This window comes from Cajanus cajan, chromosome 6, assembly GCF_000230855.2.
Source record: "Cajanus cajan strain Asha chromosome 6, NIPB_CcT2T_4, whole genome shotgun sequence".
NCBI lineage: Eukaryota > Viridiplantae > Streptophyta > Magnoliopsida > Fabales > Fabaceae > Cajanus > Cajanus cajan.
The window spans coordinates 4615876-4639446 of NC_138522.1; the positions used below are offsets into that span (position 1 = coordinate 4615876).

A 23571-nucleotide genomic window follows, 5' to 3' on the forward strand; every position below is an offset into this window, starting at 1 on the left:
CAAGTAGTGACTAATCTCTGTCAAGGATCGTAAATGGACACAAGGTAAATACTTCTCCTCCAATACATTTTATTTCCATATTCAATGTCAGGATTCAAACCTCGAATATCTTGATTAAAGAACACAAGCTGTTACTACTTATGTCAACCAAATATTGATAGAAGACAAAACAACATGAGAAAGAATGTGAATAACAAAAATTGAAAGTAAAATATTTTAAAAATATTTCCAATTTTTATATATTTTAAGATTAAATATGTTTTTAATATTTACAAAATGAAAGAATTTTGATTTTAATTCCTATTTTATTATTTTTTTTTGTTTTTCATCCTCTTAAAAATTAAAATCATTGTTTCTGACTTATCTTTATAATATAAGCAAATTTTGGTTTGATTATAATAAAATAGTGTATTTTTTATTTTTCATTTTTTAAAATTTAAAATTACTATAATTTCAATTCTTAATTTTTATTTTAAGATAAATATTTTTTTAAAATTAAATAAATTAAAAGTGGCACATACCAATATAACATCACAAATAATTACGAGTGTCATTATGAATGACCAATTAATCTTTTTATAGCTAGCACTAGCAGTGAGAGAGTCTAAGTTCGATTTTCATGGCGATTTTGTAATTTTCATCACTCAATGTAAAGAAAAAAAAAAAAAAAAAGATAAAATTTATTGAATTTACTTACATTTCTCACTAATAAAATATATTTTCTCTTATATTTTGGGAATAATTAGTTACATAAATATATAATCGAAAGAAAGAGAGATTCAAAGAGAATGTTTTACAATTTACAATGATCAACTACTGACTGATATATGACGATTTAGAAGAAATTGAACAAGTTCCTACGGAAGCCCAAACAAATAATAATAATTTGTCTTCATTCTTTCTGGCATCTCAATGCTCTGTAAGAATATTTCTTCTTTCATTGGAAGAGCAATCCATTGGGTGCCTTCGGTTACGCAGATGCCTAACGTGGAATATATTATTCTTCATTGCCCCGAATTTCTGTTTCTTATTTCCTTTTCTCTTCGGAGCTGATTTCATTTCAACAAGCTGAAGCATCTGTTAATCAGAGAGACAGTGAGATAAGAATGTTACAATTACTTTACTACACACATCTTTAGGTAACTCGTTCTTCCTTTATATTTTTTGTGTCTTGTAAACGTTGTGAGAGCTATAGAGTGAAAAAACGAGAGAGAAAAAAAGGGTGATAAATGAAATCCCAAAACACTGAAAACAGCTTTTATACACACATATCTATACCTCGTTGGTGTCAGCTGATGCAGAGCTTTCGACACTGTTAGCACTAGGTGATTTCTGGAACACACACGTTTGATTTTCATGATCACCTGCATTTTTCAATGCCAAACACCGTTTAATTTTCCAGCCAAAAAAGTAAGATTCACTTCCCAAGCTATGAACACACATGATTAATCCTTCATAATTCTGCCAAAAAATCTCATGACATCTCAACATAATTAACTCAAATGGTAATGGTTAAGAAGAAGGAAAGACATGTAAAATAGTACCTAGAGCATTTGAGCGACATAATTCTGCCTCTCTTTTACTATTCTCAGGTTGAATGCAATAAATTTTGAAGCTAGGCGAGGCAGGACCTATAAATCTTCCACTTTCAATTTCATCATCCTCCTCGTTTTCTTCTTCTTCTTCTTCTTCCTCTTCATCACTGTCAACAACCTCATCCTTCTTTTCAACGGGCAAGGGAACCACTTTGGAGAGGCTATCTCCACGTTTGGCAATTGTAGAACTCTCACTTTCATCATCAAAATTGAGAATATGCTTCTTTGAGAATGTAGCCTCTTCTTCTTGTTCTCTTCCCATAGTGGCTCCGCTCCTCCGTCTTCTCAACTCTTCCACTCGGCGGCGGAGTAGAGGCCGGATTTTAGCCGGCAACACCTCTCCCCCACTTCCTGGCAGCCTTGAATTGTTGGCACCCATCTTGGAGAGAGATGTTTGAATACAAGTTAAAAATATTTTTAAAATTTTTTTTCAACTTGTATTCAAACAAACTCAAACTCAGAAACTCACAGAAGAATGAGTTCGATGAAAGTTGAAATGAGAGGTGAAGGATTATGAAGGGGTTGCGTGCACGTGGCAGTTGGAATAACTACAAAACACAACGTGTTCACGGTTGTTAATTGCATGTTATTTGCTCAAATATAGCAACCAAAAACTTTATTCACTGTAATGTGTGTTGTTGTGTCCTGTATTGGAACGGGACTTTATGTTGTTATGTGTGTGTCCACTTAGGATAAGGCTCGAACAGAACCCGAACTAATCAACATTGCCTCAAACTGGGTTCTGTCGCTTATCTGTCTTTTTTCTCAAATTAAGGCTTCCTCATCCTTTTGCACTGCACAACTCCACCCTTTTATGTTTGTTGGGTCCGATAGTCCACTTGTTGCCGATAGTCCACTTGTTGGACCACCATAGTATGATATTGTCCGCTTTGGACTAGGCCCGCACGGTTTTATTTTTGGGCTCCTTTCCAAAAGGCCTCATCACTGAGGGTCTTCCTGCATCAAATCCCCGATAGTCCACTTGTTGGACCACCATAGTATGATATTGTCCGCTTTGGACTAGGCCCGCACAGTTTTGTTTTTGGACTCCTTCCTAAAAGACCTTATTTTATATGGAATGGTGGACACCCTTATAAACTAGCCAATGTTCTTTCATTTTACAGATGTGGGACTTGGGATGAATCCCAACAATGTTATTTATAGTCAACACAAAGAGATAGTTGCTTTTTAACTGACATCTTAAATAAAAAATCATAAATTTTTAATTCAAGATTAAAGTCGTTAATTTTTGCTCGTTTCCTAAAATATTCTCGTAAACAAACTTTGAAAAACTAAATAATTAATATTTTTATTTATGCAGATCACATTGTATATCTTTTATTAGAGATTAGTTAATCCACGCCGTGTGTGGTCACAAGTAATGCATGTATATGGTTCTCAAACTTTATTAATTAATGCACATAATGGAAAAATAGCTAATGACGTCTCAAAATATTACATTGGTTGTGCTGTAATCAATGTAATATATGACGAGCTAACAATTTTATAAATATTACCGATTTTTCTAAATTGATTGTTACTTATCGGATGTAAAATACATTACATCCTATGTTAGTATTGCTGAATCAATGTAAAACCATATCCACTTTTCTTCTGCTATCTCTTGCCACAACTTTCTTCTTCTTTCTCGACCTTAATTTATCCTTTCTCAAGAAGAATAATTTGTTATCCCTACACACAATTTATTATATAATGACGATTTTAAATTTATTATTGTGAAAATCAACACCATATTGTTGATATTTATCATATGATATTTGCAAAAATATCATATGATAATTTATGAATGGTTCACAATGCAAATATTGTTTGTATGTTCACGTATGTCACTGTCTCTTTATCATTTTTTTCAATTATTGTATCATAGTGTGAATTATCGGAATATTTTAATTAATTATTTTTATATTATTACGATCAAATTAATTATTACTAGAGTAGCTTTTGATTATATATATATATATATATATATATATATATATATATATATTAAATTGTAATAATTCAATATTAATTTTTTTTACTCTATCTCAACTATCATTAGCATCATTTAAATGGTCACATATGCATTGATTAAATTTATTTCCTACATACAGTTTATTTCATGATGCAAGTAATATTAAAAAAAAAAATTTGTATGAAATAAATTATTAAAATATACATAATTAATCTAATAGAAGTATTTATCAAACAATAATATAAGTGCATGTTTAACGTGGTACATTACATACGGTACCCACTATAATTGTGGGGTACCGGAACAGTCATTTTATTTATTTATTTATTTTTATTATAATTACTTATTTTATTTTTATTTTAATTTAATATTTTTAATAATTTATTTGTATAAAATTTTCTATATCTTTATATTAAATTTTTTTATATTTTTTAATTTATATCTTAATATAGCATCTATTATAATTAAAAATTTTAATATTAATATTTTGTTAATATATTTTAATTTTTCTTTGGTGATAATTTTTTTTAAATTTATAGTATAAATTAGTTTTTCAGTTATATTATTTATTTTTTAAATTTTAATATTTTTATAATATTATTATAATTTTTTTTAATTTTTTAATTTTATCATATATAAACAAAATTTGTTATGAAAATTTCTTTTTTAAAATTTATTTATTTACATAATTTAATGTACCAAAACCCTTTAATTTTTATGAGTACCATAGTAGTTCCCTTTAAATAATTAGTTTTAGCGTCACTATATTTTAGTCGTGCTCAATGCATGCGCCCATCTAAGAAACTTTTTCGATCCTGTGTGACCAGCTTATCACTACATATCACATGGTTCCTCCGCAAACTAACCCTTCTTGTGGTAAGAAAATTATGAGTGTTGAATATTAAAATAACCAGTCATATATACATAGAGTTATAACAATAGCCATAGTGCAATATATAGAATTTACAAGACATGATGATGAATACTTGTTAACCAAAGAAAAAAAAAGAGAAAAATTACCAGAAAAACATGAGAAAACCTAGTGTGGTTGCTAGTGAAATAGGGAGCATTGAGACATCCTAGATATAACGTACGTCTGCTCCATTTTAATTAGAACCAAATCAACATGAACATTCTCTGCCATATGATCCATTTTTCTTAATGCATGGATATATATAGACACCTGAAGATTGCTGATAAAAGGAAGAGATATGTAATACTAGCTACATTATTGCACTTAAAAATCAGCATAGCCGCTTGTTTCTTCGTGGTTAGGTGAAGAGACCTCTACAAAGTTATTGGAACTTGAAGAAGACGAGGATGTAGAAGAATGTATAGGAGCTGGAGCTGAATTTTGAACACTCAAAAAATCAAAGAATCTTGGCTGATCCACCTGAACAGAATTCCTCATTGTATTGTTCTTCCTGGGAGCAGTAGAGTTGTCACCACTTTCTTTACTTCTTTTCTTCATGGACATGCGACACAGAACCCAATCCCCTATCTCGTTTGCATAGTTCTGCCAATCCAAAAGCATTTGACAAATAAATATATAATTATTTTTTTAAGAATTATACATATCTTAATATCTTTCTCATGTTTATTTTCTAATATATTTTTTAATGATTAACCATGTTATTATTCACTTAGTCTATAACTATATAGTTTTTGTTTTCTAGTAGAGTCTCTCTAAAAAATTTACAACTCAAATTATAGAAACAATTGAAATTTACCTGGGATGAATTGGAAGCATCAGATTCTAAGCTGACGAGTCGATATTCATGCATGACCCAATCAGTTCGAGACCCATTTGGAGATTTCCCTTCGTAAAATACTAGAGTTTTTCTCACCCCGGCAATGCCATTATTACTTATTGATGATGAAATTTTTTTGTCTGATCCTGTTGCCTTCCAATATCCAGAGTTAGTTGTTCGGTTCATGCGATTTCCGTTTCGATACTTCGTTTCCTTGGAGCTGAAAAAGTACCTCTCTTGCTCATCACAATTTCCTAAGTATATACACCAAAACAGTCAAGTTATAATTGCATGCATGCAATAAACTATACTACAACATTTTCATTGATTAGGGCATGTTAAACGATTGATCGATTACTCTGATCTTTTTCGTTTGGTTTGGCTCTAATTGTATTTTTCCCCCCTCATCTCAATGCCTGCGAAATTAAGCTGGCTTAAGATTGAAGTTGCACTAGTCTCTTGTGTATATATATATATATATATGTATAAATTAATAATCAAAGTCTAGACAACGTAATTGGTCAATAAAGGTTTAAATACTTTAATACCATATCATGCGACAGCCATATATTCTGAAAACTTACGCATTAAGTAAAAGAAATACTAATAATTATGTTACACCTTTAGAATCTTCTTCATATCTATTATTTCTTAAAAAATCTTTTCTTGAAAAATAATATAAAAAATTGACATGTGACATGTTTGGAGGAGTACTATACACCAATGTGTTAGAGATTTTTTATTTTAAGTGTTCTAGATATTCTATGCTAATTCTATATCTACGATAGATTTCAATGATATAACATGTTTATATATTTTATAACATATCAACATTTAATATAGAAAATTCATTTTTAATGACGGATGATTAATATCTATCATAATATGAATAATAAATGTAATGTTTTAATTACATCGACATCTATATTTTATGATAGGTGTGACTAAAGGTAAGTTTGGTACCTGGAAAATCCCAAGGATCATACTTGCTGACATTGATCTCAGGAATGATTGAAGCAGGTAACTGGCACGAGAAGATCTTACACTTCAAGTACTGAAACACAAGCTCTTCATCAGTTGGCTGGAAACGAAATCCGGGAGGCAATCTACTCATTCCATTTTTGATAAAATTTAGCCTTTCCATTTGCTTAAGTCTTCCTCTTTAAACTTGGAATTTTGGCCAACTCTAAGTGAAGCTGATGATGACAGGCACATTAATGAATGATTGTACTTACATTTATATGGGTTAGGAATGAGAAAAGCTGGTTGAGGGAAGAGTTGAGAAACGAACATGTAAAGTTGACAATACTTAACGAGCTAAATTTTATATTTGACAAATAATTTAAACAAAAGTTCTTATCAGCGTTATAAAGATCTTTTTCTTTGCCTTTTCTATATATGCCTGAAGTTTTCTATCGTAATAAAGTGATTATACATCTACCGGATGTGAGTTTAATTCACTATTCGAATTCGGGTCGGATATTTGGATAACAAAGTTTTTGTCATTAAATTTTAACATGACTATGCTTTCTCCCGTTACTGACTCGGAATTTTATGAATAAAATCCTCTATCTGGTGTCCTTATCAATGAACTGATACTACTCGCACGATTTTTTGTCGCCAATTTGTTCATCGTATATGCAGTGACAAGTCAAATGAGTCTTATAACCTCTCCGATGCTACGCCGCTTATGGAATTCAATTCACTTCGTCTTTGGCACATTACTGTTTGGAACATCATACGAATAGTAAATATAGAAGTTAATTTCATAAGTTATGGTTAAATATATATATACCAGTACAAAAGACGTAATTTACGTCAGTTATTTTAAGTTTTTTTACGTTAGAAAAATGTTCGGCGTTAATGCAGGAGACGTAAATTTACGTTAGTTAATTTTGAAAACTGACATAAATTTACGTCGGACATTACCAAGGTCTGATGTAAAAAAATAGTAAAAAAATAAAACTAAAAACATAATGAGTGCAAGCAGAACGACCCATTCTGTTTGGAGAACGAGTCATTCTGCATGGAGAACGAGTCGTTCTGCTTAGAGAACGGGCCGTTCTGCTTGATAGAACAACCAAGAAAAAAGGCCAACAATCCAAACAAATAGAATAACCAAAAAATCGAATAGAACAGATAGCCACAATAGCAATGCGAAGCAAAAAAATGTTAGCGAAACCCTGATTCTTACTTGATAAGTCGCAATAGTGTGCGAATGAGTAACGAAGAATTCACCCCACTTTGTAGAAGATAAAAAAATGATTCAGCAACAAAGGAGAGGGAGAGGGTACAGAGAAGAATTTAAAAAAGTGATGATGAGATCCGAGTCAGTGAATGCATGCGGGTGTGCCTCCCACTCTCTTATTCGCTTTCGCGTCTTTTTTTTTACGTCGGACCCTACCAGGTCCGATGTAAAAAAGTTCACAAAAATTATAAAAATGTCACCGCGTCTTTTTTACACCAGATTTTAGTGTATCTGACGTTAAAGAGGTGACGTAATATACTAATTTTTTACTAGTGATAATAAGTTAATGTTTCGTACCATATATATACAATAATCTTTAATATTTTATTCTTCACATTCTTTAAAACATGGCTGTTGGTTACTTCCTTCTTAATAGGAGTAAATATGTCCTTTGCTTGAGGATAATGTTTTCAACTTGAAAATATTTTTATTTTCATGAGGAAGTTATTTTTAATATGATTTATTGTTAGTCTAGATTCAATCTATTATCCTTACAATAATTATATGAATATATTCATTATCTTTTATATGAAAGTATTTTTTTTTGAATTTTGTGATAATCATAACTCTATAAAAGAAGTGTATTTCTCTTCCTTTGAGATACTGAATTTATTTTTATCTATACAACACCATCTAAGAATGAAGGTCTAAAACTTTATTTTTATCTATAACCTACAACACCATCTAAGAATGAAGGTCTAAAACTGTTTTAAAGAGATTTAGAATAATAAATCATAATAGTTGGAGCTTGGTCCTTCTTGATTTTTTTTTCTTCCAATGTGATCTAAATATGTTAATTTTAATCTGATTAACATGCTTAGATCAATATATAATGTCTAACAAGTTTCATCCTTGATAAGAATACTGGCCATACTTCAGCCAAGCAAGGCCACAAAACTAGTAAACTTATTTGTTGTGCTCTCCCAAAGCCTTTGTTCACTTGCATATAAAATTGAAGAGCAATGCTATGTACAAGTCGAAAGGTATTCTGATACAACGTCCAAATTTTTTTTTTTATAATAATTTGGAAGAAATTTCGGCGTCTTCTTTCGGAGGATTAATCAGCATTTTCCAAAATCGAATGGCCAATGTTTGGTTATGGCACTAAGACACAAAGTCAACTCCTTCATTTGTGTGACACTTTTACCATTTTTCAAGTAGACTAATTATCTTTTCCACCTTGTGAGTGGTACCCGATAAATTATCTGTATGTCTTGAAAAATACACACATAAGTAAGGATAGTTAAAAAAAAAATTTAATTAAAATAACAAATTAATAAAAACTAAAAATTATGAACAATATTTAATATAAACATAATTGATTTGATAATATTATCTTTGATTTTAATTATAAGTAACAAATTATTTTTTTATTCTAATTATTAGCAACAATCAATATCCTTAATTTATTTTAACTCTATTTCTTAACAACTAATTTAATTACTCTTCTTAACATTTGATAATTTGTTTTATGTTACTTATAATTAGAATCAAATTTGGTATTGTCAAGTTGGAATGTTCCTCACCCTTCATGAAGGTTATCACATGTGGCATACGTATCGTCTACTTCATTATCTACATTCAAAGTATGCATGCCATCTTTTGTTAGTAGAATTAGTGACATAAAGCACTTATTTTGCTTGAGAAGTCATGATGTATGACACTTCTTTAGAACCTATCTTCTCAAGATCAACCAAGGTAAAACTTAGATAATCAATTTTGCCAGTATTATTGTCAACTCACTTACATTTTAAAAACATGCATTCTAAAACTAGTATAATCAATCACCTATATGTCTTTGATAACTCCAAAGTAACATAAAGGTGTCATAATAGGATACTCATCTTTTTGAATTTGAGAAATACGTTGACTCAACCACGACCATAAACCCAATTATTTTAAATGGTACTTTCCTCATTTTCTGATTTTGTATTATAAAATGAAAACTTGTTAATATCATATCCACCTCATCGTATGACATCAAAGTTAGGTTCACTTGCTAGCAATTTCAATGTATCATAATTCAAAAGGCGTATTGTCATTTTCAATTTATTCTTTGAACAAAGTCGAGAAAGTCTTGTTATGCTTATTAATCACCCATTTTATTTCAAGCATTCACATGTTATTTTTCTTCACAATGCCTTTGTGTGCAATTAAGTAAAGGACAACTTCATTAGTATTATTTACTACATACAAATATGCTTAAAGAACTTCTCCTCATCGCAAGGTCATAATCTTTACACCATGTGTACTCTTATTAACAATTCTTCCATCATGACGAGACTTATGAACTTCTATAGCTTCAACTTCCAAAATGTATGTATCTTGTATAGAACTCAATAGTTTCCTCTACAATATACTTTCACAAATGGATGCTTTTGAATAATGTTAGTTCTTTATATGCTCTTTTAATATATTGCTCAATTGAGTACATTCACTATAAGAAAATCAAATCATAGAACCTAGCTTGTCTCACTAAATGAACAATTAAGTGAACCATGATATAAAAAATGGAGAAAAATATTTCTTTAGCCGACACAAGATAACAACAACCTCATTCTCTAATTGGTCCAACTTTTGAGGGTCAATCCCTTTATTACCTATTGCATTAAAGAAGAAGCACATAATTTGGTTATAGCATATATAATATTCTTAGGCAATATGTCCCAAATAGCCAACAATACTAACTATTACATCATGATAATCATGAAACTTTACAGAAACCCTATGGCACCTTCACATCTTATAGATACTCACAAAAAAATTTCTTCATTATTTTAGACATTTTATAATATGCTAGTGGTAAATATATTCATTTACCATGAGATTGTGGGGTTAATTATTCTCTTATACCCATATCAAGTAAATGTAAATGAATGTTGACATCATCTTTTGTTTTCCCTAATTGTTGAGAAGTGCTCTAATAACATTGTTACACACGTTTTTTTTACATGCATCACATTTATGTAATGTCTTACATTAGGGTTTAGGGTTTAGGCAGACTCCAATATGGAAGATCAAAGAAGATTGATCTTTTCTTCCATGTGTTTTTTTTATGGGTTGCTTTCGTGTCTTTCCAAAACGTTTAAGCCTTTTATGCGTTCAAAAACTTGTGCTCCAATTAAGACAATCGTAGCTACTTCATTGTCTCAACATCTATTAAAAACTTTCTTCAACAAAACAAATGATTAAAACTAAGAAATTTCTAATATCCAAGATAAGCTATTTTAATTTCATTAATTTCTTGTTAGTGACATGTGTCCTCTTCACATATAGGACATGCTTGTGTGTCCTTTAATACTACCCACTCAAGTTTTCATATGGTGGAAAACAACTAATTTTGCAAAATACCATTAGACACTACTTGAAATAATCATTTGATAACCAACAAACTCATCCATGACTTCCTCCCACTACATCCTAAAGTCCATCTGTATTAGGAATGGGACAACCCCTTCGGCCAGGGGATAAACCGAATAACCCCAACACGTGAAGACGAGGAAGCCAGGAAGAAATTGATTGATGAAGCAACACGTAAACTATTCGGCTATGGTGCAAACCAAATACCCATCCGGCCTTGACATGACCCGAGCATACATTCGGTTAAATCCTAGAACCTCACCATAGTATCACTTGAACCAAGAAAAGACACTTCGGGTAGGACACCAACCGAATACCTATGTGGGCGTGGCACAAGCCGAGCACGTACTCGACCAACAAAGAATAAGTTATCCTCACTGATTAATCTGACTCACGTTAATAGTAAATTAAATAATAAACACCCACGTCATCATGAATTAAGATTTAATTTATTAATTATCGAAGTCAGAATCAAGAAAGCCCATCAGACCCAAATATGTTACTATAAATAGAAGACTGATGGAATAGGAAAGATAGGTATGATCATTTAATACTACTGCATTTATTGCTATAAACCGAACACTTACTTGAACGTTGGGGTACCTTTGTAGGTACCCACCCCACCACTCGGAGCAAGGAGTCAGGCTATTGTTATCTTCGGAGTTTCGAAGATTAGCAATTGAGAAGAAGATTAACAAGGAAATGTTTCTTACAGGAACACCATCCATATTTGATTCAAAATTTTGACTAAATCATTTATTTGAACTTGAACCTAAGTTGAAATATATGAAACAAGATTTTTTTTGTGAATTATGTTATTGGTACAAAATATCCTCTTGGTTTCGTCGATGATTAATCTTTGTTGAAAAACTTATTAGTTGGTTGCCTTTAGTAAGGTCTCTTATCTTAATCACATTTTTTTTTTCATACACAAGACTTGAATCCAAAATTTTGTTTAAAGGGATCGTGTCTAGTATGACTTAGACGAGTGACTTAAACAAACTAGTTGTTTTAACATAATATATCAATATTAATAGTTAATTTGTAGAATAGAATAGAATATATAAAAATAAAAATAAATATATTTTATAATATGCACATTAAATAAATAATTCATTACAAATATAATATTATGTTATAAGGATATATTTTATTAAATTAAATATTTTTATTTTTAATACATAATTATATATATATATATATATATATATATATATATATATATATATATATATAATATAGAATATTGAACCGAATTAGAATAACTCAGAATAGTTCAAACTCATTTAATTTTCTTCTAGCCGAACCAGGGTGGGCCCGAAAGGATCTTGGTCACCCCTATTTTGTGTTAAGCACCGGAAATTATAGATACTAATAGTTACATACAGTGGTAGATCTAAGACGTGCTTTTAGTCAATGAAAACAATTTATCAAAAAAAACTATTATATATATATATGAAAATAAAATCATAAATATTACATAAAAAAGAATGAAATATATATTAAAAATAAAATATAAATAAAAAAGAGAGCATAATATTAAAAAGAAATTAATTAATAAAAGATAAAAATTGACAACAATCGAGAAGTTCAAAACATTAGATTCAAATTATAAATTTAAAAGACAAAAAAAATAATATAAAACACACATATATTATATATTATCTTAAAGTTAGAGTACAACTATCCTTAAGTACATGTAAGTCCACCAATATGGTTAAATACATTTTCTTTCCTTTTTCTTTTAAGGCAGAATTACTTCTAAATTTACCGTGCTCAATATATATAGATTTTATTTAGCGCGAATTGATTGTATCTCTGACTTCAAATTTTTTCAAAGAATTGATATCAGTGTTTTTCATTAGAGGGATAAAAATGATGATTACCATTTCTCTCTCTTTTTCAAGAAATAAATGAAAAAGAAAAAAAATGAAAAGATGGTGATTAATTGACATAAGCCAAAAATATTTTCAAAATGTAACAAATTTCAGGTGAAAAATATAACAAATTATCACTCATAGTTTATGTGAGGCTGATTGATTATTGTAGGTTTTTTTTTTAAATTAATTACATAAATGTGGCTGTTATGAAATTATTTATACTTTTGGGTCTGTTTATTATAGTTTTATTATAGGTCATAACGATATTAATGTCACGTGTATTCTTTTTTTTAGTCATGCTAAAGTTATTACCGGCTGTAACAACTTTAGTAGTATCATTACCGACTGTTTCAACATCTCAAATGACTCAATTTTTTAAAAATAATTTTTTTCATAAAAATAAAAAATATTTATTTAAGAGTTGATCATTTAAAATATTTTAATAATTTATAAAAAAAATGAGATTTTTTTAAAATAATCCAAAATAGTTCGCTCAACCAAAAAAAAAATAGTAATATTTTTTAAAATAAATTTAAATAAAAATAATTAACATTAAAACAAATCCATTTAAAAAAAAAAAACTTAAAAAAATCTGGAAAAAAACTCTGGAAACAAATTTTAAAAAATGAAAAATAAGTGAGTAACAAAAGGAAAACAAAATGAAAAAAATAAAAATAAAATTCTAAAAATAAAATAAAATAAAAAATAGAGGTCGTTTTGGGTCATAATGACTTTGAACAGTACCTGGTAAAAAAATATAAAAAAAAGATAAATAATAGAAATATATTTATTTCAACATCTCAAATGGCTCAATTTTTTTAAAAATAATATTTTTATAAAAATAATTTTTTTTAAAATATATTTATTTTAAGAGTTGATAATTTAAAATATTTTAATAATTTACAAAAAAATAATATCTTTAAAAATAATTCAAAATAGCTCACTCAACCAAAAATAAATTAGTAGTATTTTTAAAATAAATTGAAATAAAAATAATTAACATTAAAACAAATCCATTTTTTTTTATAAAGAAAAGCTTTAAAAAATCTGGAAAAAAACTCTTATAAAAAGTTAAAAAAAAAATGAAAAAATAAGTGAGTAACAAAAGAAAAACAAAATGAAAAAAAAAGATTCTAAAAAGAAAAAAATAAAGGTCGCTATAGACTATAGTGACTTTGAAGTCGCTATGGGCCATAACAACTTTGAACAGTGTTTGACATTTAGTATATTTAATTAATATTTATTTTATACTTTTATTTATTTAATAATTTATGAAAATTTTATTCGATTGTTAATAAAAATAATATTTTTATTTTTATTTTATTGCTAATAAATTAATATTTTTTAAAAAAAATAATTAAATAGTGTCATTATAACCGATAGCGACTTCATTTAATTATTATTTTTTAAAGATTTTTAGGTGTTATAGTTTATAGCGATTTCATAAAAAAAAAAATAAGTCGTTGTTTGTCGCTATAGCAAATAACGACTTTAATTGAGTCGCTACCGACTGTAACGACTTTTATTACATAGCTTTCATTATTTCTAAAAAAAGATTACACGTAACACTAATGTCGGTATGACCCATAACAACACTATAATAAACAATTTCAAAGGTGTAAATAGTTTTAAAATAACCCATTTACGTAATTAATTTTAAAAATAATCATACAATGGTGAATCAGCCTTTGTCTGACCATACACATATTTATCATCTATAGTGTTAATGTGCTCAATTTTAAATATTATTTTTTTCGTAAAAAAAATTAAATTGCTAATCAGCTGTAACGACTTTTATTACATGACTTTTATGATTTAAAAAAAAAAAAATTACACGTGACACTAGTGTTACTATAACTCATAATAACACTATAGTAAACAACTCCAAAAATGTAAATAATTTCAAAATAACTTATTTATATAATTAATTTAAAAAATAATTCTATAATGATGAATCAACCTTTAAATTTATAGTGTTAACCCTAAACCCTAAACCCTAGACCCTAAACCCTAAACATATCTATCATCTATAGTGTTAACTTACTCAATTTTAAATTTATCATTAGAGTTTTATCATTATTTTAATCAACGAAACTTCACCCAAGAGGTTGCCACCTTTTTTATACGAAAGTCTTGCATGCACACAGCACACACAGCTTTAGGCAAAGTTTATCGTTATTCTATTACCAGATTACTTATCTATGATTCGTACTAAAGTTGTCCAAGTGTTAGAACTTGAATTAAGCACAGTACGAGGGTTAGTGATGCTCTTATGTGATTGATGACAATATGTCCAGAAATCTGTGTAGAACTGACTCAGCATTTCTTATTTTTCTTTGACATGTGGGGCCACAAAGCTTCATAACCAATAACTAAATAAACCATTACCTTAGATTTGCCTTAAAAACAAGTAATTCGAATTTAATTTACTAGGTTTAAAGTTATCCTAGTGGCTTGGTGGATTTGATATTTAAATTAACTAGCCTTTCTCGCCTCATTCTTTAATTTCTATTTATGAATTTCAATTATTGGTGGATAAATGACTCAGCCACTCACACTTTATGTCTCCAGCTGCAGGTGTTTCTAAAGATGATATGCCTTTTTTCATTTCCTTTATAATAGTTTTCTTACCCACTATTTGGTTACTGAGTGTATAATCTTAATTTGTTGTTTGTAAAGTCTTTCGGAGAATCTAATTAATTTGACGAACAAATATGGAAAATCAAAAAGCTCAATCTTTGAGAAAAAAAAAAAAAAAGCAAAACCACAACAGGCACAGAGTCAACTAATTTAGATAGAAAGGTTCTTTCCTGTACCAAACACTGAAAAAGATTAATTGGTACTTTCTTTTTTCTTTTTGTTAGCAAAAGATTGGTACTTTACTTCACTAAGAAGATGTTGCTTACTTGTACGTGCTTTGAAGAGATAATAACCTTTTTTTCCAGGTAACAAAAGATTTAGAAAGATTCATCCCGTGGCTAGAAAATTGAAAAGAAAATAAAAGTCCTTATAGTATATTTGGAAGGTTGAATCCCTTTGCACAACAAAGGAATGCACTTTGTAGGTGGTAACCCTTTAAAGGGGTGTCTTGTAGTTCTAGCATGGGTCTCACTATTATCTTTCTTAATGCATTTAAACAATAATTTTCATTTCAACAACTGGTTTTGCACTCTCTTTTTTCTTCTGTGTGCGTGGAGCCTCCAGGCTCCAACCAATTAATCATGTGTTGCATGATCTCCTCCTACCAATGCAACAGAAAAGGCAAGTTATGCTTAACGCATAAGAAACTTCATCGTTCTGGTAATTGATCGCAAGCAGTCACAACTTCATCACTCTTGAGATCTATGCGGTCATTATATAAACCTATAAGCTTCGAATAATATATGACGGAAAACACCAAATATATATACCATTCCAAGGTTTGATTATATATATGCATTGTATTTGTAGGTATAATGGATCTACATATCGATCTTAATTTATTCAACTAATTTTAATTAGTATTAATTAATCATAGTGTTTAGTTATGATTCATTATTGTTTTGATTTATCTTAATTAATGGGGTTGAGAAATTCCATACTTCTATATTTTATTTATAAATAAAATAAAAATTGAGGTGTAATAGTAAGAGTGATTAAAAATTTGAATATTTGAGTGACTAGAAGTAACTAACTTATTTGAATGATTACATGATGATTAATTTTTAATATTATTTTTTTATTATTTAAAGAATATTTAAGGTAAAAAATATGTAGAGACAAAAAACAGTTATAAATCAATTTATCCATATATATATATATATATATGTGTATAGATGTAATTGAAAATTAAAGATAAGATGTATCATGAATGACACAAAGGTAAAAAAGTTTAATTAATTTGCATTAAATCTTGATTAAGTTGGAGTTTTAACTAGTTATTGTAAAAAAAAAAAAAAGGAAATCTAAGAAAGGATTGCAAAATTTCATGACAAAAATTAATATTATTGGTTAGGGTTGTATTTAGTAATCTCTCCATCCCACATATAATTTTAGTATTTAAAAAATGTTATAAAATAAATGATGTTCTCTTTTTCAATATAATATTTTTTTTTTCTTCTAATATATTTTTATATAAATTATTCAACTACCACAATTTAAAGTAATACATTTATTGAAAGGGTGAACTATTTTAATAAAATTGTATAAAAAATGATACATTTATCTTTATGTATAGAAATCTTAAACTACAGTTATTATGAGGTAGATGGACTATATAATATATATTTAACAAAAATATCCAATTAATATATACAATTTGAAGGATTTAACTTAAGTGAGACAAAATTAATAAAGTAAAAATAATTATTAATAAAAAATCAACTTTCAATATACTAACACGCACATTCATGGTTTATTATGTATATACATATAATATTGACAGTTAATTTTTTTTTTCAAAATCATTTAATTTATCTTCTAAAGCAAGTTATCCACTTTAGAGGAATTAAATAAGTGAAATTTGTTAGCTATACTTAAAATTTTGTAGTAAATAGATCAAATTTATATATTTTTTTAGAATTTAAAAATTATATGATATTTTGTTATATAAATATAAATTAACGTATAATATATTTTTATAAAAATATATTTATTTGAATTAATGTAATAAAATATAAAATAGGTTCTAAATTGTAAAAAGGCAGATGATAAACACACCTCCACTCTCATATAAATACACCTCATTTTTAAAAAAATATATATAAAATGTCTAAATTACCTTTAAAAAAAATTTCTAAATTTACACCACCTCTCCTTTGAAATTGATGTGGCTGAGATTTGCATGAAACAACCTATGGTTTGCAATCCTCTTAGGCAAGGGATGTTGAGGCTCCGGTATCACAGGCCGTAAAAAGAGAAGTAGTATAAAATATTAGGCATTATACTCTGACTCATATATTCCGGGAATTTTTTCCAGATCTTTCCGGCGAATGTTTATAATGGTCTGCTCATGAAACTTCGGGTACCTTGACTATCAATAAATGATGTTCCCCAGGAGCAAAGCCATCTAAGCCAAGATCGTCAATTCCTTTCACTACCAGCCGCCGCTCAACAGCATCGGAATCAGGGAAGGCGACACTCTCTTCCCCGCACCCCCTTCCCCTCCCCCTACACCCCCTTCTTCGCGCAATATATAATAAATAGGAGCAGCTATATATAGGTTTAATTACTGCTACATTTCATGGCTTCTCTCTCGTCCTCACCACTGTCCAACTTGCTACATCCACGATTCTTACATCGGGGTTCGCGTGGTAGTCCAGCAGCATCGCCACCATGTCCGACGACACCATCTCCGCCGCAATGTGGAGCGGCGTCTTCCCGGCGGGGCCAGAGGGGTAGTTCACAGATCCCAAAAACTGAAGCAGAGGGGGTACGAATTCCGAAGAGCTAGGCATGAAACATAGGAAAGAAGAAAACCTGAGTGAGCAATGCGAGCTGTTCGACGCCGAAGTATCTAGTTGGGTGTCGAGGGCGAGATCAACGGCAGAGGTGCAATGCGTGTGCCATTGAGCGGAAAGAAGTTTAGAAAGAAGGGGGGTATGGGGTGTGGGGTGCGAGAAAGCGAGGTGTGGGGTGCGGAGAAGGGAGGTGCAGAAAATTGAGATACGGAGAAGGAGATATAAATTTAGGAATTTTTTTTTAAGGATAATTTAGACATTTTATATTTTTTTTTTTAAAAGGAGGTGTGTTCATACAAGAGTGGAGGTGTGTTTATCATCTACCTTGTAAAAATTTGTAGTCTTGATGCCTTCCCCTCTTGTTTATGGGCTTATGGACTATGACCACTGCTTTATTTTTTGGCAGATGATAAACACACCTCCACTCTCATATAAACACACCTCCTTTTTTTAAAAAAAATATATAAAATGTCTAAATTACCCTAAAAAAAATGAAATTCTTAAATTTACACTCCCTTCCCCGCACCCCACACCCTCCCTTCTCCGCACCCCCACACCCTACACCTCCTTTTTTCTCAAATTGCCGTTCTTCCAGCACTTCGACGCACACTCAGGAATTTCTAAATTTAGCTCATGATATGCAGTCTTGTCTTGCACACAGTAAGCGCACGAAAATTTTCCCAAACATCCACTTTCGAAAAGAGAACAAACCTCCTCAAAAGAAAATTAAAAAAAGGGTCCTTTAATTCTCCTGCACAACCATCCCATCCCGTCCCATTTATTATTGCCTTACATGGAAGTGCTAATTCAAACCACCACCATGCCGCTCTCGACCTCGAGGACCAGAAAATCCATTGCATGAGGCGGGCCCTCGACTCCTCCGACGTTGAACTCATGAAGCTCATGGTAATGGGAGAAGGCCTCAACCTCGACGAAGCACTGGCCTTACCCTACACGGTTGAGAATTGCAGCAGTAATTGAACCTATATATCGCTGCTCTTATTTATTATATATTGCGGGGAAGGGGGGTGTGGGACGAGGGGAAGGGAAGTGCAGGGAACGGGGTACGGGAAGGGGGTGTAAATTTAGGAATTTTATTTTTTAAGGGTAATTTAGACATTTTATATATTTTTTTTAAAAAGGGAGTGTGTTTATACGAGAGTGGAGGTGTGTCTATCATCTGCCTTATTTTTTTATTGCTCCTAGAATGGTCTTTGTTTGTGTTCCTCTGGGGCCCAGAGAAAATGTTTCTATTGATGCTTGATATAGTGGGCCAATGTTAACACAATTTATTAGGATTGGGCCTTCAAAATGGTGAGGCAGGTAACGAACCCTTCTTGATTGGCCCGTCTACTTTCTCCTGGTTTCGGACCAAAACAAAAGGGTTTTAGTTTTAGGTTTCATAGTGCCATTTGGTTTCGCTTCTGGCATTAGGGTTTTTGTGAGATTTGATTGAAGACTTCTCTCTCCATGGATCTCTCAGACCTTAATTCAGCTGAAATGCAGAAATTCTACTCTGTAAGTTTATTTCTTCCGGCATAGCCGAACTTTGCATGAAATTCCGATTTCTTAGATCTCTGTTTCGATTCGATTCGACTTATTTTGCACGCTGTTTATTTCTGTTAAAATGTGCATTTCGACACTGATTTCAGCATATGGATATGCTTGTTTCCGGACTTAATTAACTTTGAATCTAAGTGTTCATTCTTGTTAGTTATGAATCACGTGAAGGTTGATTCTGTTATTGTTGATAGAAAGTTCGTCTGAATTGTCATGCAAATTGCAAAATGAACAAACATTCGTATATAGATTAGTGGAGGGTTGATTTGCCTTTGGCATTAGATGATGGTGTCATGGCAGTGCTATTTAATTTTAATCATTCATCAGTTTTCAGAATTTTAGGAAGTAAAGGTGATTGGTTGTACTTCAGCTGCTGGCGATTTTTTTTTTTCGTGGCTATGGATTTTGTGAGTTAGTATTGACTATGTTTTCAGTTGTTCAACTCTTAACTTTACCTATCATCATATTCTACGAATAGAGTCTAATCAAATCAAAAGATGAGTATTTTTATTTTTTATTTTTTTCATTTATAAGCTACACCTATTTGCTTGTGTTCTGTTGTGTTTAATTTTTAATTTTGCTATATTTATATGTATACATGAAAGTGAGGACAGTTTTAGACAATGTTTTTGAAGTTCAGATTTATGGTTAAATATTTTAGAGGGGGCGGGGAGAGGGGTTTAAAATAAGTGAAATGAGCAAGAGTGATACACGGTCACAAATAAACCAGAGATGTGAATAAAACTGAATTAATACATAATCAGTTAAGAACTTTAGGCATTGTCTCTGAAATATAGAAGGAAACCGAGATGATAAGAGTGATAGTGTTAAGTGTCCCACATTGGGGAGTCCCACCTAATAAGTGAGGCTTATAAGTCTAAGGAGTCTCCAATCTTAAAGGATTAGTCTTTTGGGATAGACTCTCCCTTGGGCTTGTGCTCATAACAGATAGACAAGATGATTTTAGTTTGTAATTTGGGTAGTACAAGTGTGTAAAGTGTAAACTTGCTGCTAGTGTTTCCGGCCATATTCTGATATAAATCATTGTACTTTTATCCTTCATATGATGTTTTTGTGAGGATCATGATACATAAGTTTGATTGTTTGACCATAGTCAGTTATTGTTATTTATTAGAGGGTTATAATGGTACTCCTTCAGGATATACCACTTATAAGTAGGCATTCCCTTCTCATTTAGGCCTTTTTCTTCTTTCAGCATAAATAAAAAAGTTATCCCCTGTGCCCTATTAAAGTAACATGTTCTTAACTATGCCCCTCCAAATGCAGGAAGAACAGCAAAGAGCCATGGTTAATGAAATGGTGTCAAAGCTAACGAGCGAATGCTGGGACAAATGCATCACGGGTACACCTGGGAATAAATTCAGTTCCAGTGAACATAATTGTCTTTCAAACTGTGCACAGCGCTACTTGGAGGTTAGCATGCTTGTCATGAAAAGGTTTCAGGGTATGCAATGAAGTTCAAGGGCTATCTACGTGCTTTCTCAGTTAACAATCTAATATTAAATTTCCCTTCTGCATGATCATCATTTTTGGAATCTTATTATTTGGCAGTTTTTTCTTCTTTGGATTAGTTTATATTTGTCGAGACTGTTGTGTCAAAATATTTAGTTTGCCTTTTGGCATTCGTGAATTAGAGAGAAAAAAAAAACTTCGTGACTATGGTGAATAACATTGTGTGACTTAAAGGTACACGGATCGTAAGCGGTTTGTAATTTCAAATTGTCAGTCAAGCAAGTAAAAACAGATAATCATGCGCGAAAATGTTATAATTTGTTAAAGCTTCTCCAATCTCCCTCTTACCTTGAAAGTTAAGAGTTTCTTAGCAGCGCTGCAATAGATTGTCGGTATCACGGGATGTATCGTGCAATATCCCTTAAAATATTTTACATGTTATAAATTATATCATCATGTAATTTAAATTAAATATTATTTGGTTTCTATAGTAATATTATTGCTTCAAAGGAGCGTTATATGAAAAGCTTTTGATGTTACCGCATATACAGTCATGGCTCATGAGATGATTTGTATCAGAGTTCAAATGTAGTTCATGAAATTACAGGACTATAATTGGTGTTTTCGTATATCAAGCACTGTGCAAGCGAATTAAATTGATTCAATGAATCTTCTAACATCTGTAGTTTAATATACCCAAACATGTAACCTATGTGTATGCAGTCACGTTAAATCTTGGGGCCAGCTATCCCACCCTATGAGGTGTTTCTAACGTAGCGAGGAGATTAGTCATTGTTATCAACGGTAAATACTCCAGAGACGAATCAAAAAAAAAAAAAAACACTTCCTCGTCCTATCCTAAACTAAAGTCCACAAAACTTTACATCTTAAATTTCCTAAGGCTATGTTGGATTGATGGTAGAAAATGGAATGGAATAGATCAAAATATAATGAAATAGATTGGAAGGGAATGGAATAAAATGTCATTATGTGGTTGTTTGGATGTTTTATAGTAGAATGAAAGAAAAATTACATTTTGTTATTTAGAAGAAGGATGGAACGGAGCGAGATATAACTTTTTCTTATGTTATTTTTATTTTAATATATTTTATTTATTTATATTTTTAATTTGAAAAACAGTATTTTATAAAATGAAAATGGTATAAAGGAGATACAACAAAATTGAGCATTGTTCATAAGGGATGGCAATTCATCATTCTATCCTCTATAAAATTGGATTTCGTAGCAAGTGAACTGCACAAAATTTCTATATTCAGAATTTTCTAACCTTCACCACAAAATCCAGTTAGTTAACTTTTAGCATAAAAATAAAACAAACAAATAATAAAATTGATAACTGTATATATCAATTAAAAAAAAAAAGGAAGAAGAGAATGCAAGTGGCTTCATTTGCAATTTTTTTTTTTTTAATTTTAAGTGGCTTTTGGTATTTTGAATTTTGGGACAATATTAATGATTTATAAACAAAGTTAATTTTATACCAGATCTCTTTGCTCAGAAGACATTCTCTGTTAAGGACAAAATTGTTATTTCACAAAATAAAATCATTAACTCCATTAACTACACCCCACATTGGGAGGGAAGATATATGATGTTAAGTGATGGAAGGGAATAGATCATTACCCTCCTCTTCCATTATGTTTCATTCTTACTTTTACAAACCAACCAATGAATAAGCTTCTCTTCCCACTCCACTTTTTTTTATCCCATCAATCCAAACATACCCTAACAATTTTGTTGGATCCCTTGATAATTAACACTTGTGGCTTTGGATACTCGCTTGCTTTTGAATGCTAACAGCATTCGGTTCTGCTAATTGGAGGAGCCTTGTGATGTGTATGACAAGTGAGGACCTGTATGTACTTATGGAACTCACTTTTGTCTAATCAAATAATATATTTGAGGGTTAAGACTTGTTGGATTTTGAACTCCCTATCTACGTGGGAAATAGATTTAAATGTATAAGTTTATTATGTTTCACTTAATTAAGTGGGGATGAGTTAGATTAAGGTTGTGAGAGTGACTTATTGTTTAGAGAGAATAATAACAAAACACAAAAAGAAGAAATGAGAGAAAATTCATTGTTAGTTCCCATATCCACCGGACAACGATTTTTAAATTGCAATTAAAGATTTGTTTGTTGTTGGATCATGTTGACTTTTGAAAAACAAGTACATAATACATGATTATTCGTTTTCGATAATTGTATCACCGAAAGGAGGTTTGAAATGGAAGAAAAATATTTCACAATAATAATGAAATGGAAGCAA

At 30.4% G+C, this 23571-nt stretch overlaps 3 protein-coding genes across 3 annotated transcripts; 1 reads left to right on the top strand and 2 right to left on the bottom strand.

The window, feature by feature from the left end:
• Window positions 1–570: 570 nt before the first annotated feature.
• Window positions 571–2362, bottom strand: LOC109813166 (uncharacterized). Its single transcript, XM_020377301.3, has 3 exons — window positions 1545–2362; window positions 1279–1364; window positions 571–1077 (listed from the first exon to the last, which is right to left on the bottom strand). The coding sequence occupies exons 1-3, from the start codon at window positions 1972–1974 to the stop codon at window positions 910–912; spliced, it is 684 nt and encodes a 227-aa protein (XP_020232890.1). The 5' UTR covers window positions 1975–2362; the 3' UTR covers window positions 571–909.
• A 2102-nt stretch (window positions 2363–4464) lies between these two features.
• Window positions 4465–6582, bottom strand: LOC109813193 (NAC domain-containing protein 83). Its single transcript, XM_020377333.3, has 3 exons — window positions 6285–6582; window positions 5301–5575; window positions 4465–5086 (listed from the first exon to the last, which is right to left on the bottom strand). The coding sequence occupies exons 1-3, from the start codon at window positions 6463–6465 to the stop codon at window positions 4808–4810; spliced, it is 735 nt and encodes a 244-aa protein (XP_020232922.1). The 5' UTR covers window positions 6466–6582; the 3' UTR covers window positions 4465–4807.
• A 13012-nt stretch (window positions 6583–19594) lies between these two features.
• Window positions 19595–21606, top strand: TIM8 (translocase inner membrane subunit 8). The gene is made up of 2 exons (XM_020377330.2): window positions 19595–19765; window positions 21095–21606. The coding sequence occupies exons 1-2, from the start codon at window positions 19718–19720 to the stop codon at window positions 21281–21283; spliced, it is 237 nt and encodes a 78-aa protein (XP_020232919.1). The 5' UTR covers window positions 19595–19717; the 3' UTR covers window positions 21284–21606.
• Window positions 21607–23571: the final 1965 nt, after the last annotated feature.

Bases quoted from the DNA above. Each gene is read 5' to 3' on its own strand.
- LOC109813166 (XM_020377301.3), bottom strand. From the start codon at position 1,974: ATGGGTGCCAACAATTCAAGGCTGCCAGGAAGTGGGGGAGAGGTGTTG. The intron at 1,365-1,544 runs GTACTATTTTAC...TGAAAAATGCAG, and splicing joins ATGTCGCTCAAATGCTCTAG to GTGATCATGAAAATCAAACG. The intron at 1,078-1,278 runs GTATAGATATGT...TCTGATTAACAG, and splicing joins CATCAGCTGACACCAACGAG to ATGCTTCAGCTTGTTGAAAT.
- LOC109813193 (XM_020377333.3), bottom strand. From the start codon at position 6,465: ATGGAAAGGCTAAATTTTATCAAAAATGGAATGAGTAGATTGCCTCCC. The intron at 5,576-6,284 runs GTACCAAACTTA...GTATATACTTAG, and splicing joins TGATCCTTGGGATTTTCCAG to GAAATTGTGATGAGCAAGAG. The intron at 5,087-5,300 runs GTAAATTTCAAT...TTGGATTGGCAG, and splicing joins ATGCTTCCAATTCATCCCAG to AACTATGCAAACGAGATAGG.
- TIM8 (XM_020377330.2), top strand. From the start codon at position 19,718: ATGGATCTCTCAGACCTTAATTCAGCTGAAATGCAGAAATTCTACTCT. The intron at 19,766-21,094 runs GTAAGTTTATTT...CTCCAAATGCAG, and splicing joins AAATGCAGAAATTCTACTCT to GAAGAACAGCAAAGAGCCAT.